General features: G+C 37.7%; 1 protein-coding gene across 1 annotated transcript in view; it reads left to right on the top strand.

Annotated features, from left to right (window-relative positions):
* ALS2 (alsin Rho guanine nucleotide exchange factor ALS2) overlaps nt 1-15,275 on the top strand; it is a 63,321-nt gene extending 48,046 nt beyond the window's left edge. Inside the window, 12 exon segments of the mRNA XM_027589483.2 lie at nt 556-689; nt 1,580-1,747; nt 5,708-5,825; nt 6,593-6,750; nt 8,810-8,932; nt 9,627-9,803; nt 10,614-10,659; nt 10,883-10,944; nt 11,504-11,653; nt 11,873-11,880; nt 11,883-11,968; nt 13,928-15,275. Coding sequence (XP_027445284.2) covers nt 556-689; nt 1,580-1,747; nt 5,708-5,825; nt 6,593-6,750; nt 8,810-8,932; nt 9,627-9,803; nt 10,614-10,659; nt 10,883-10,944; nt 11,504-11,653; nt 11,873-11,880; nt 11,883-11,968; nt 13,928-13,966 — 1,269 coding nt within the window. The 3' untranslated portion in view covers nt 13,967-15,275.
* Nucleotides 15,276-15,774: the final 499 nt, after the last annotated feature.

Genomic DNA, 15,774 nt, shown 5'->3' with positions numbered 1-15,774 from the left:
TAGATTGCTGATTTGAGATGATCATGTGGTGTTTCTCCTTTGTTAATATGGTGTATTATAGTTATTGCTTTTCTGGGATAAATCATGGTTGGTGTATAATACTTTTATTTTTGGATTGTTCATTGCTATTATATAAAAATACAATTGATTTATGTGTTTTGTTCTTGTATCCTGAAACCTTGCTGAACTCGTTATTCCACTCCCAGGTGGAATTTTAGATTACTGATTTGAGGGCTTTCTTATTTTCTAAATAGACATTTATAGCTATAAATTTTTCTCTGGGCACCAGATTGGATAAATTTGGAAAGTTTTGTGTTCATTTCATTCAGCTCATAATATTTTATCTGTTTTTTCAGTAGTTTTTTTTTTCTTTTACCTGTGGATTATTTTCATACAATCCTTTTGCACATGCCTGTACACATATTCTTTTTTTTAGAGAATTGGGGACTGATAAAGAGTTAAAAAGGAAAAACATTAACCATTTGGTGCTTTTTTTCTTTTGATTTTTAAATTGGAAATACTTCTATATTTGACATTTTCTTTAACTTTACCTAGGGAACACTGACTATGCCAAATGGAGATTACATAGAAGGCTATTTTAGTGGAGAATGGGGATCTGGGATAAAAATCACTGGAACCTACTTCAAGCCTAGTCTGTATGAGAGTGATAAAGACAGACCCAAAATTTTGTGAGTAACTGGTGTTAATTGTGGATTCATTATTAAGTGTTTTGAGTTGCCTTGCTTTTATCAAAGCTGGTTAATATTTTAATTACAGAACAAATTTTTTTTTAATGCAGAACAAATTTTTGAAGTCATTTTTTAACAAAGTGTAACTTCCTTGTATTGCCAGTTGCTGCTATTATACATAAACTATAGTCTTGGTTTAGATTATAGCCTCATAGCTTTAAAATAAAAGTTCTGTGTGTGGGATTAATTTTACTGTTAATGGTGCAGATACCAAAATTGATTGAAAGAGAGCATTCTTAAATGGAATCCCTACACAACTTGATTTTGAAAAGTAAAAGCCAAGCCTATATATAGCATATATATACTCTACATATGTGGGAAAGAAAAGAAAATCTGTATCTCTAAGTGTATTATATTCTTCCTCCATGTTTTTGGCACATATCTGTTTTCCTTTATTGATTCCAGCATTAGCTTTGTTTTTGTATTTTGGTAGCTTCTCCGATTCTTCTGATGGATGCTTGATATATTTTTAGAACCCAGTATTATATCATGCATTTTAGAATTCTCATTATGAGATGTGTAAAGCACAGGAGAGCCTTGTTTTAACAGAAATCAATTTTACAAAACCAATTATGTGGAAATGTAGAAAGCGAAGGAGTCAGTTCTGATGTGCTCATACTTAACCAGTTATACACTTTAGTATCTGATAAACATTAAGTAGCTAAAAATCATTTCTTTAAAATTTTCATTCAGTGTTTATAAAATAGAACCACTGCCAGTCTAGGCAGTTTTGTTATGGAAGCATTCCCAGTTGTATATTAGAAAGTTTCTTTCTTCAGGAATTTGGCACAAAAGAAGTGATTAATAAAAGTTTGATGTGACTTTATTAGCAGGAAGCTGGGAAACCTGGCAGTGTCAGCTGATGAAAAGTGGAAAGCAGTATTTGATGAGTGTTGGCATCAACTGGGCTGTGAGAACCCAGGCCAAGGGGAAGTCTGGAAAGCATGGGACAATATTGCTGTGGCCCTGACCACCAATCGGCGCCAACACAGAGACAGGTGAGTGAATGCCTGCCCAGCATAGGGCAGAGTGTTATAGGAAGTTGAAACTTAAGAAGTAGTCAAGGCTGGACATATTTAGCTTAATATAATTTAAAAGTCAATGATGTACTTCTGTTTCTGGGTAATATGGATAAAATACACCTCCCTTTATCTTCTACTGAACTCAGCTATAAAACCCAGGCGGAATACATGGTCAGCTGTTCTGCAAAGAAAATACCAGCCAGAGTATTGAGGAAGAAGACCTGAATTCAAAGTGCCATTGAACCAGTTAGGAGTTGTTTTTGTTTTAGTTATGAGTTTTTTTAACTTCAACATCCCTCAGCCTGAACTCAGTGTAACCTGAAACCTTGACGTAAGCACTATGGTATATGGACAGAGCTTCAGAAATAACCCTCTGCTTCTGGCTCAAGATGCAAATAAGAGACTCTTAAAGCTCAGATAGAGTGGAGGAGATACACTGTGTTCTTTCTCTCTTTTTCCTTCACTTTCTCAGGCTCCAGCCTCCAGGTGCTTCTGTGGCAGGGGTGACAATGCCATTTGCTTAGAGCAGCCAGGAATAGGAAAAACTCTTGGGGAGTAGAAACTTCTTCCTCTGCTTGTGGATCCTCAGGTCCAGTAGTCATGGCCAAATCCCATTGCTTTTTTTGGCCTCTATCTCTGTCCTTTCAGCTCTTGGCCCTAGATGTGGCGTGTTCACAGAAGTGGGCAGTTTCTGGCCTGAGGATCTAATAGGGGACCCAGAAAGTTCACGGGAGGTAACAGAGGAAAGCTCCAGAAAGCAACCCTGGAAGGTTGTTTATGAACTCCTGGGCCCACCCTAGACCTGCACTTGTGTGGATTTGGTCCTAATTAGCATACCAAACACTTTGAGAACTGAGCTAATAGGTAGACTTCCACCCAGGTCCCAGACTGAGCACTGAATGGTATGCTCACAGACAGACCTAAATCGGACTGCCAAGGCTTTGAGAAGTTGAACTGACATTGAAACCACTGCCCACAGAAGGCTGAAACAAAAATATCAGCTGTTTCAGAGGTTTCTAAGATCAACTACATGTTCAGTGATCCATAGAGGGACTCACAAGACTCAGTCATCCAGGTAAAAGTTACTGCAGCAGCACAGTGAGGACCTACAGCTGGATCATAAGAGAAGACCCAGGCAGAGTCTGGAGGAATCCATGTGCAAGCTTCCCATGCTCTCTCCCTTCTGTGAGGGGTCTCACAGAGCGCACTGTCGCCCCCCCAGCAGTAAAATGCAGCCACACATGTACAATCTTCCTGCCCAGGGAAGCCCATTAGGGACTGAGTACCTATGGTTTTTATTGGGGTTGGTCACATAAACGCTCTGTACTTAGCAACTATCTGAATTCCGCAGTCCCAGAAGGAAAGCAAATATTCACCATAAATCACATTGTTAGCCTAGTTGTGGACAGCAAAATTACCCTTATTAGTTAGGGAATAGTTCATATCAGTATAGGGGACTTTTAGGAAGCAAATCCTTCTAAAGATAATAGTTTTAAGCCTACTATGTTTATTATGCCTATCAAAATTTTTTAAATTTTATTTAAATTTAATTCATTAACATATAGTGTATCATTAGTTTCAGAGGTAGAGTTCAGAGATTCAACAGTTGCACATAACACCTAGTGCTCATTACATCACATGCCTTTCTTGATGCCCATCACCCAGTTACCCCATCCCCCTTCACCTCCCCTCTAGCAACCCTCAGTTTGTTCCCTATAGTTAAGAGTCTCTTAGGTTTGTCTCCCTCTCTGATTTCATCTTATTCTATTTTTCCCTCCCTTCCCCTAGCCTGTCAGTATTCTTCATAGGATATAAACAAGACCCAAAGTGTCATAACAATACTCAGAAATGTCCAGAATATAAACTAAAATTACTTGGCAATCAAAGAACCACTACCTCATTTTGGAAAATCAATACATACCAAAGACTTCCCAACATAAGTTTTGCAATAATGACAAGAACTTTAAAGGAGCTATTACAAAAATGCCCAAAGGAGCAATCACTTGAAATAACTATTAAACACATGTGAAATAACTATTACAATTGGAAGTATCAGGGGCGCCTGGGTGGCTGAGTCATTAAGCATCTGCCTTCGGCTCAGATCATGATCCCAGGGTCCTGGGATCGAGCCCCGCATCGGGCTCCCTGCTCGGTGGAGAGCCTGCTTCTCCCTCTCCCACTCCCCCTGCTTGTGTTCCCTCTCTCGCCGTCTCTCTCTCTCTGTCAAATAAATAAAATCTTTTAAAAAGATAAAAATAAAAAATAAGTAAAATAAAATTGGAAGTATCAGCAAAGAAAAAGAAAATATAAAGAAGAAACAAATCAAAATTTTAGAATTAAGAAATCTAATAACCAAAGTAAGATCACTGGGTGAACTCAGTAGCAGAATAGAGATGACAGCAGGAGAGTCTGTGAACTTGAGAATAGATTAATAGAAATTATCCAAACTGAACAACAGAGAGAAGATACATGGGGGGAGAAAAAAAGGAACAGAGCTTGAAGGACCTGAGAGTCTAATATTTGTGTCCTTGGAATCCCAGAAGGAGAGGAGAAAAGTTATGGGGCTGAAAAAAATAGTTGAAGAAATAATGGTTGAAAACTTCCCAAATATGGTGAAGGACAAGCGTGCTGATTCAAGAAGCTAAGCAAACTGCATCCTGAAAAAAACGATAGCCGTGAACAGACACTTCATAATCAAATTGAAAGACAAAATTGGACAAGCAGCTAGAGAAAAGAGGCATTACCTGGAGGGGAACTGCCATTTCGTGCTTGCATAGTTGTCCTCAGCATCCTCTGGAGACCAAAAGGAAGTGGCACCACGACTTTGAAGTACTGACAGAAAAATTACAGGTGTACCTCCTCCTTTTTTCCTTTTTCTTATTTTCTCCCTTTCTTCTGCTCCCCCCTCCCGCCCCCGTCTACTCTCTGCATATTTCCTTATTCTTTAACTTGGCCAGTAACTCTCACAAGCATTGCCTGGTGTTTGGACCCAAAGAACTTGACAATCCCTGCCGTATAGAAAGAAGTTTGGTTTTTTCCTCCCCCCTCTATTTGGTATAAACAGGAATGGGTTATAGTGTTCCATTCATGCAGTTCATGATTTTTACCTTACAATCTTTCTGTTAGCAGAAGAAATGGAAACTCCTAGGACTGATTGAAGCTGTGGACTTTCCCTTGCATGTGATGCAGATGGTCAGCCTTCACTGTTACAGCCTGTCAGTTTAAACATTGAGACTTTGGTCCTCTAGTTGACCTTTGGTCCTCTAGTTGTTGGGTGTTTCCAAGGAATGAGAGTGAATGAACTTTTATATAATAAAACATGTTGCAACTGCAGAGGGCTTGTTTATCTAAAATAGTATAATAATAATGATTGTGGACCATTTCTAATTGGCTGTGATCTAATAATAGAATACCATTACCAAAAATGGCTGTTGATTACTAAGTATGTCTTGTATCATGGCCTCTTCATCCAAAGCTTCTCTTTAGCCATTATGTGCTTACCTCACCACCAGTTAGAGCGTCCTCATTATCTCCTTACTTGAGCTCATTTCCCTTCTTCCTCTGCCCTTTCATGTTTTCATTTTTCCTCACCGCTTCCTCTCTCTTTTATTTCATTTTTCTCTTGTCACTAACAAGTCTGTCACCAGTTTTCTCTTCAGGCTAACATTATAGTATCTCCTAATACCATCGCTGATGTTGAAGCAAAATTTTCATTAATGTAGTTGGTACGAAGTAACATTAAATGACATTGGAATGACTGTTAGAAAAATCTAATAGCTAGCAAGTCGGTTACCACTTATGAGCTCATTTGGGCCAAACGCTGTCCTGGGTACTCCATTGCATCCTTATTTGGTGACAGTGTTTCATGTGCACATTACCATTATCTTGCTTTCTTGATATGAAATACATAATGGGCTTTCTTTTGTCTTTTTACAGTCCAGAGACATTAAGTCGTTCGCAGACTCAGACACTAGAGAGTTTGGAATTCATTCCTCACCATGTTGGCGCCTTCTCTGTGGAGAAATATGATGATATCAAGAAATATTTAATAAAGGTAGAGTCAAAATTACAGTGGTCTTGTGCATTAATGACACAGCCACTACAATGTATCATTGTGCTCACAGCTTATTGGTACCCTAATCCTATCTTTGCTTTCTAGGTATTTCTTTTGCTAATTCTCTGACTACTAAAAGCACATTTCCACATGAATATTGCTCTATCATGGTGATAGAACTTTTTTAAGTTTTGTAAAGTGCTCAAGGGAGTTCTTGAGAACAAGGGTCAAAGTTTAAAATGGCATTTTGTTAGTAACATTAGCAGACTAGAGACTGTATAAATAAAGCATGCTGCCCTCACCCCATGGTTATGCTCTTTGCTTCCTTCTCAAACCCTGTAAGATTAGCTACAGTTTAAAGTATGACATGCATTGATAATGGGGGTTCCAGGAAACAGTATTAAGAGAAATCAAGGGAACTGGAGAGTGACTGTATTAAAGCATAATCAACTGTCATTATTTAGTTTGCTCAAAGGTAGCCTGTTTTTTTGGTGAAGTTTATAGCTTAATTATATTTAGCAGTATATCCAAAGCTATTTTTCCAAGATGCTAAAAGGATTCTTTGATTAAGATTAGGAACTCCTATTCCATATAATTTGGGTAGACTCAACACTTTCAGAAAAGTTTAAGTATTTGAATTTTCTGATCCAAAAGTTGACTCCTGCCAGTTTGAAAATTGTTTATCGTTTATGAAATTGTTTTATTTGTTGGTTGATTGTTTCTGCTGTTAGTCATTGACTGATTTCAGCGATCCTCTTCCTGTTCAGGCCTGTGACACTCCTCTGCACCCCCTGGGCAGGCTTGTGGAGACACTAGTTGCAGTTTATAGAATGACATACGTGGGTGTGGGAGCCAATCGCCGATTATTGCAGGAGGCTGTGAAGGAGATTAAGTCTTACCTTAAGCGAATTTTCCAGCTGGTGAGGTAAGAGGTCTTTCTCGTTGAAGTCTGCAAGCTGTGGATTATGCTAATGCTTGGGTGTCTTCATCCTGAGTGTAGAGATTACAGCTTTGTGAAGAATCATTAAGGTTCCTCTTCCTTGATGAAATTATTCATCAAGAAAATGATTTTTGTGCCACAGATTCTTAAATAGATTAAATAACAAAAAACATGTTTTTACTTCATGCAAGAAACACAGCAAAGGAAACCATCAACAAAACAAAAAGGCAACCTAGTGAGTGGGAGAAGGTATTGGCAAATGATGTATCTGATAATGATTTGGTTAATATCCAAAATACAAAAAGAACCTATATATTCAACACTAAAAAAACACTAATAATCTGATTTAAAATGGACAGAGGACCAGAATAGACAATTTTGCAAAGAAGAGATGGAGACGACCGCCAGACACCTGAAAGAAAGCTTAACATCACTAATCATCAGGAACTGTGTGTATTCTCATAGACTTCCATTCTAGTGGGACAGACTAAATACAATACATAGTGTGTCAGATGATGGTAAATGTGACAAAGGATGGGGCCTGGAGGTAAGAGGGTGCTGTTTTAAACAGAGGCCTGACGAATAAGGTCATATCTGAGCAGAGACTTTAAAAGAGGTGAGAAAGCAAGCAAGTAGAACATCTTTAGAAAGAGAGTTTTAGGTAGGAAATTTGGAATTTGTAAAATTCAAGATCTTTTACTGGGGTTAAACCAACAAGTAAATACTATAATGTAAGGTCATTATATAAAAGTTTATGAATTTGTCCCAGAAAACTTCCTTATCTTATTAGCTTCAGAATTGATAGATGCATTTGGAAATGTCTTCAGTTTTGAGGGGACAGTGTAATCCACTAAAAGGCCACTGGCTGGGAGTGTTTCAGCTCTGACATTAGTTAGATGAGTATAATGAAGATAAGTTTTCTGACTTTTTAGTTTTCCCAGCTATAAAATTAGGGGCAGAGGCAGGGGCAAGGTATAAGTCTACAAAAATAGAGAAGATTGCAAACTCCCTTTAAAGAGTCAAGGTTTATGTCTAAAAATAAAGAGGACAATGAACTTGTTTATAGTAGAGCCCACCATTTGCATATAAGAGGTCAGAGATAAAATCTAGGGCAAATTCAAAACCTAGGGAAAAAAAATCCTCAATAATTTAGCTTGATCAATTGGAAAAATTTTTTAGCAACTTGAATTTTTGTTTTAAAGATTTTATTTATTTGGGGCACCTGGGTGGCTCAGTCATTAAGCGTCTGCCTTCAGCTCAGGTCATGATCCCAGGGTCCTGGGATCCAGCCCCACATCAGGCTCCCTGCTCAGTGGGAAGCCTGCTTCCCCTTTCACACTCCCCTTGCTTGTGTTCCCTCTCTCGCTGTGTCTCTCTCTGTCAAATAAATACATAAAATCTTTAAAAAAAAAAGATTTTATTTATTTGAGAGAGAGCGAGCAGGGAGAGTGGCAGCAGGGGAGGAAGAGGGACAAGCCGACTCCGTGCTTAGAGTGGAGCCCAAGGTGGGGGCTCCATCTCATGACCCTGAGATCATGCCTGGAGCCTAAACCAAGAGGCAGCTGCTTAACCAACTGAGCCACCCAGGTGCCCCAGCAACTTGAATTAAAAAAAAAATTTTTTTAAATTTTACATTAATTAGATTTTCATTTTTTCTTAATGTTGAACATCTAGGTAGTTTCCAATTAATATTTGTTTATGCTGTGAGAATAATGGTCTCTGCTTGAAGAGTCAATACAAATTGACCTCAGATGAGATTGGTCAGGAAGAAAAACATATAGATAAGAATTTTTCACTCTTTAATAACCAGACAGGAAAAAAAAAACACATGAAGATTTTTTTAGCTACACCCTTAATTTTATCCTGTAATTACAAAGCCTCAGTTAAGAATCCTAGGGAACTAAAATATTTAGTTGATATAAAGTTTGATTTCATAGGTCCTTAAATAGATGAAATAATAGAAATGGGTAGAAATGTATTTTTGCTCTTTTTAACCATTCTAGAGGTATAAAATTGTGTAATTGTATTTTCTGTTATTCCTTAGATTCTTATTTCCTGAGCTTCCTGAAGAGGGCAGCACAATTCCTCTCTCTGCTCCCCTCCCAACAGAAAGGAAATCCTTTTGTACTGGGAAGTCAGATTCCAGATCCGAATCGCCAGAGCCAGGGTACGGTGTTGGGTAGAGATAGTGAAGAGAGAGGGTGGGTGGTCCTATCTAAAGAATCCCTAGGAAAAGTTTTCTCTAGATCTCAGTTTCCCTATTTTTAAGACAATGTGATTGGACTGGGTGATCTCTGAGGTCCCTTTTAGGTTGTATTAAGTTGGATTAGCCAAACCCCATGGAAGTGCAGTCTCAAATGACTGGGTGCAGAGGCTGCTGAGCGAAGTAACATCATGCTAATCTAGAATAACCACAGAGAATCATTTTCAAAATGGAAACCAATTGGGTTTTCAGTTAGATTTTGAGTTAATGAAAAGTATTCACAGTTGGTCCAAGATAAAACTCTGTGACCGTAGGTAAGTTTCTCATGTTAGCTCCAAATGTAAAAGCAGAATAATGTTATAACTGTTTCTTTTCTTTACTTTTTTTTTTGTAAGAGGGAGAGAAAGAGTGTGGGGGGGGGTGGGAGGAGGGAGAGAATCTTAAGCTGACTCCTAGCTGAGCACAGAGCCTGACTCGGGGCTGAATTTCACCACCCTGAGATCTTGAGCTGAGCCAGAATCGAGTCAGACCCTTAACCGACTGAGCCACCCAGGTGCCCCTGTTATAACTGTTTCTTTACTCAAAATGTCCCATCTTTACTTTCAGCTCTAGATTCTGTACTCAATTTTAATATGAATGCTTCTCCAATATTTTGTAGTTATGTGGTAACAAGTTCTGGGTTACTGCTTCCTGTACTACTACCTCGGCTCTACCCACCTCTGTTCATGCTCTATGCCCTGGATAATGATCGTGAGGAAGACATTTACTGGGAATGTGTTCTACGACTGAATAAGCAGCCAGATATTGCTCTCCTGGGCTTCCTTGGGGTACAGAGGTAAGTACAGTAGTTAGGAGTAGAATCAAATGGTTTTAATTTAAAATGCTAACAGCATTATCAAGAATTTGGTACTTTAATGGAATATATGCTTTGCAGTTTATTTACTTATTTGCATATTTGTTATTCAGCAAAATAGTGATATTTAATCTTTATTTTTGAGAATTTTTGGAGTGGAGTGTAAAACTTGGTTATTCTTCTGAATGTGTGTTTTATTTTGTGTGTGTGTTTTAGCTATCCTTTCATATTTTGCAGTCCTTAAAACAAATGTTTACAGTTTCAGAAAAAATTAATTATGTTTAGTCTTTGACATTCTTCCTTTCCTTCTTTTTCTTTCCTCCCCATCTCCAATTTCTAATTTAAAAGTTTTAGAAGTGCTCTTTGTTGTGGAGCATTGTTTCTTGTTATTCTAAGGGAACACATTATGCTTTCTTCTAGTGCTGTGATAAAGCTGGTCACCCCAACATCCAGTAATTATGTATATGTGTAATCAAAAATTACCAATCCTTAATCAGAAAATAATTTTTTTCAGTAGGATAATTTGACAGTAAAAATACAATAAAACTGAGTGAAGGAAAGATTTTGGCTAAACCTGGTAATATCCGTAATGTATGGGGAAATTGTAGTATACATTGATAGGTCCCCTTAGGAACACGATAGAAACCTTAAACTACTTCTGGAATGTTTTTTAAAACTTTATCTTTTATTTTAAATGGGACAGGGAAGGCAATATAGCCACCAACTGTTTTTATGGGGATTAATCTATCACAAGTAACAACTTGTATTAACAGTGTGTGGATTCCATTGTAGGAAATTTTGGCCAGCGACCTTGTCAGTCCTTGGAGAGAGTAAAAAGGTATAGTAAATTATAGTACATTTTAGTTTCCTCAGTAAATATGCTTTTCTTTAATGTGGGGTATTTGAAATAGCAAAACATTTCCATTTTACTTTGATAGACTAGTAGCCAAGCACGAGTTACTCACTAAAGAACCGCACCCTGGCATCAGTATCATTTATTTTTTACAGTTACTGAAGAAGACAGCTTTCCTCTTTGACCTTCATAAATTCTCTTTTTGCAGGTTTTGCCAGCTACAAAAGATGCTTGTTTTGCCTCAGCTGTAGAATGTCTACAGCAGATCAGGTAATCACTGATTTGTTAAAAAAACACATCAAGGTAATAGCTAGTCTATTAAGATATTAATGAGATCTTATCTTTACCTAAGCTCTAAGTGCCCCCTTCACTCCTAGAAGGTGTCATATTCAGCCTGGAGATCAGAAAAGGCTCTTTTGAGACATTTGGCTTACCTTTTACTCTACAAGGCCATTGTATTTTCAAAAGATGTGGAGAGCCTACCCAGAAATGTATCTACATAATCCCATCTTTAGCCAAATGGAAATTAACCAAACTTCATTACTCAGAGAAGAGCATATATTAGGAGAATAAGGTCCTACATGGTTAAAGGGGGTAGTCTTATGATTTAGTGAATTCTTCCATGTGAACCATAGATAGTTGAGGCATCTTTTCTCAAAGAACCAAGGGATTACTGTAGTTATCCCTTCCAGCAACTCATTATGCCTGATGTGTCCAACTTAAGACACATAAGTCCCAGGAGGGTATATTGTCAAACAGTTAATATTTAATATTAAACAGTTCTATTAAGAAAAATTATAGGATTTTTTTTTCTTTTAAATAACAACAGCACAACATTTACCCCGTCAGACAAACTTAAGGTCATCCAACAGACTTTTGAAGAGATCTCTCAGAGTGTCCTGGCATCACTTCAGGAAGACTTTTTGTGGTCCATGGATGACTTGTTTCCTGTTTTCTTATATGTGGTGCTACGGGCCAGGTGACCAACCTTTTCTGACTTGATTATTAGGGACTCATTATTTTAATAAGTGCTTTTTCTGAATTGATGACAGTAATATGCTCCCCCACTAGAAAAAAAACCATTTCTCTTTACCCATTCCACTATGGTGAGCTGTTCTTTATTTTCCCTTACATAGATTCAGAAGGAGGATGTACATATAAATGGATATAATTCAGTATCTTTTTCTCATTGGGGCAGGATTAGGAATTAGGCTCTGAGGTACACCTCATTGAGGATCTAATGGACCCATATCTTCAGCATGGGGAACAGGGTATAATGTTCACCACCTTGAAGGTAAGTATAAGTAGTATTTAATTTTCTTTTATCTTAAAATCTGTCCTTAATTTACCATATTATAAATCTGTGATTAACCACTATCTTCTTTATACAGACGTTTAATGAAAAAATTAAATGCCTTTAGAGCATATATTTTTAAGATTTTAAAATATATTAAAATAGAATCAGTTACTTATTCTTCAAAATACTAAAGCAAATTACCCAATCTTCCCTATAAACTGGTAATTCAAATCATTAGAAATGCTTATAAAGGTAGACTATCTATATAAATGTAACTCTAGAAAAGAAACAGTAAGGATTCATAGTGTCCAAAAAAGTATCCATCACCAGAGCTATTTGATGGAAATGAGGGTAAAACAGAGAAGGCAGTATGTATATAATGAATATGAATTGCATCTTCTTTTTTCCCCATGAATTTACTGTAAACCAGTATGTTACAAATGAGGTTCAGTAATCTGAATACTCTCTAGGGATTGTGGGAAGTCATTTTAGTTCCCCACCTTGATTTTTCTTAGAATTTTAGAATAATTCTGAAGTATGTTGGAAGAACAACAAATAGAAAATGGCATAAACACTTCTGAAAAAAAAAGGGAGAATAGACCCACTCTGCCAGTTAGTAAAATATTATAAAATTACAGTAATTAAGATAGTATGTTACTGTCACAAGAATGGACATTACCCCTAACAGAAGGAGTAGACAGGCAAATCAAAATGAGAAAAAACCTAGAATTTAATGTCAGGTTTAGAGCTTGGGTTACTTGTTTGAACTTTTCAACTGAAATACCATTTTCTATTAAAAGGGCTGAGAAAGGTGGAGGGGCGCCTGGGTGGCTCAGTCATTAAGCATCTGCTCAGGTCATGGTCCCCGGGTCCTGGGATCGAGCCCTGCATCGGGCTCCCTGCTCCGCGGGAAGCCTGCTTCTCCCTCTGCCACTCCCCCTGCTTGTGTTCCCTCTCTCACTGTCTCTCTGTCAAATAAATAAATAAATAAAATCTTTAAAAATAAATAAAAGGGCTGAAAAAAGGTGGAGAAACTGGGGGAAATATTGGCCACCAATGACTTACATTTTTAGTATTTATGTTATAGAAGAGTATCTCTCAACATATCAGCAAGGGAGAAACAACTGGTACATTTATATGTAGGGAAATGCTCAACCTCACTGAAAATTACAGTACTACAAATTTAAGCAAGATGCCATTTTGTGCCTACTACATCAGCAAGGATCTTTTAAAATTATACCCAGTGCTGGTAGGGGTATAGTGAAATCAGAATTATGCCCATATTGCTGGTAATGCATTAAATAGCAGTCACCCTTTTAGAAAACTGTTGTTGTTAACATCGATATCAACAACATCAAAAATGTTCTTGGGGTTTGAGTAATCCCACTCCTGGAGGTTTGTCCTGAGGAGTGAAGAATGGAAAACATACATGGTTTGGCTGAGCTGTTCTTTGTAGTGTGAGTAACTTCCAAACCTGGATACTTCCAGAATCACCTGGGAATGCTTCTTAAAAATTCATTCCTGGAAATTCTGACTCACTGGGTCTGGAATGATGCTTACTCTTAATTTGTAGTTTCTTAAACATACTAGATGATTCCAATTACAGTTGTTTGTATACCTTCTAATGCTCAGCATATTCTAAATGTCCACTCAGTAGTGGCTTAGCCAATTATGGTATTTCTGCTTAGTGAAGAATATTAAACAGCTGGTAAAACGTTTGTTTATTTTAGAATTAGTAGAAGGTGTGCAAAGTTTTCTCTCTACTAATTTACAAGTATGCAAAATAGACATTGGATGGGGGACTGGAAGTAAACAGGGAAAAATAAAGCAACTAACTGATTTTGTTGGAGCTAACAGGATTAATCAGACATTTCCTTTCTTTAGTCTCCTGGGCACTGCTATGTTTATGTGGCTTCTTTACAAGTAAATTTTAAATTGTTTTGAACTTTTTTTCAGGCATGTTACTACCAGATCCAGCGTGAGAAGCTTAACTAGGATGCACAACAGCTTGACAACTGGATTATCTGTAGGATGTTTTAGCACCATCTGGCGTCTTCCTATAGTGGCGAAAAAGAATGGTGTTGAAATTAGGACGTTGTGTTATTTTGGTCGTTATTTCTGAGCCTTACTAATGATGATAGCCCTGAGCCCAGGAAAAAAAAGACTGTATGATCTAAAGGGAGGGTTGAAAAGGAGATCAAATTCAATTAAACCAGTCCCTTGCCTACGTTAAGTCCCCCAAATATCACATATTTACTGTTTGGAAAAAGAGGACATCCGTTCCTACAGTAAGGAGTACGCCAGCTACGTGAAGTTGTAAGAAGAATTTTCAGTATAGCTTCTTACATTGAAGAAGTTAATAATTTTTTTGAGTTTCGGGTTTGCCTGCAGTTACCCCAGACCCCTTTGCAAGGAGCAGATTGTACTTGAACCTATAGTAGCCACACTATGCCTTCCTGAAGTCCTGGCAGTCACGTGTGCATCATGCTTCTTTGCTGAGGGAGGGGAAAGAGGACCTTCTAAAACTGCAGTTTTAACTTTTTCTAAGTTTTTCCACCAGGGTATTCATGATGGGAGAGGTTCTATGCAGTGACTACCGCACCCCAACTCCAAACATGGAACACATATAAATAGGAGTCTTCTGCCTCCTAAGTAGAAAGAACATAGGAGTTTTGTTCGTGGATTCCTTTCAGTGCTATGGAGTGAATACACTGGAATTCAAACACTGACTCTGAGCTGCTATGGACCCTCACTCGTCCGTGTGCAAATGCTGTATTGCGAGGCCTGTGAATGAGAGCCCGAAGAGCTTTTGCATGTGGGCTGTGTTTTGGAGCAGGACTGAACTCTGGAAATACTGAAGCAGGGAACTGCATCCATCCTTGACCTAGTGTTCTGGTTCTTCCCTGTACCTCACACTGAACTCACAGTGGGGAAGAAAAAGGAAACAAGCTTTGGCTTTTCCCATCTCAAAAGTATTGTAACACTTCAACATTTTAGTGTTTTGCCTTTCACCTTTTTTTTTTTTAATGTCCTATTGTAAATGGTTGGTTTACACTGTACAAGTAACACTAGTAGCTGTTTTGAATAACATAGGTGCTCTTTCTCATCTCATCTCCTACACACCGTGGTGAGCATATGGAGTATCCTCCAGATTTATGTTAACATCAGCAGGTGTTAATCAATTTTAAAAAAGGATCATGGTTTCTGCTCTACTTTATAATCAAGACATGTTTATTAAAATACTGTTTCGGAATGTTGGCTGTAATGTAACAGCAATTTTCATAATAAAAGACATTCATCTCTATGAGGTTGTTTTATGATTACATAAGAAATGACTCAGGGGCAGCTTAAAAATTTAAAAGAAACCCAGGCCTGGGTGTTTTATTTATTTTATTTATTTTTTTGCCCAAATTGTAATCCATGCCTCTTTGTATTGGCCTCAGAGGTCCCTCTGGGGTTTTAGAGATCTCTGTCTTTAAAATAAACATAAAATCATAATTATAGCACCTTCGCTGACAAAAAAATTGACTTTCTGATTCTAATATCCCTAGGACAGGGGTATTAAGTCTATTATTTCTTTGAATAAAAGGCATATTTTGATAATCACTGTTTTTTTATTTTTTCCTCCTGAACAGATTCAGGGAAGGGAAGAGAGAGGATTTAAAATTCTCTTTGGAACTACTATGCATTGATTAGCTACCTCCCAGTTGTAATGTCTTCTCAAGAAGCCTTTCCATGTCACCACTGCTCTCTACCAGAAGGTGGCTTCCCATTATTGGAAAGGAGCCAACACTTGATTAGTT

The sequence above is a fragment of the Zalophus californianus genome, chromosome 3 (assembly GCF_009762305.2).
Source record: "Zalophus californianus isolate mZalCal1 chromosome 3, mZalCal1.pri.v2, whole genome shotgun sequence".
In the NCBI taxonomy this organism is placed as follows: domain Eukaryota; kingdom Metazoa; phylum Chordata; class Mammalia; order Carnivora; family Otariidae; genus Zalophus; species Zalophus californianus.
This window is presented reverse-complemented; position numbering and strand designations above follow the sequence as displayed.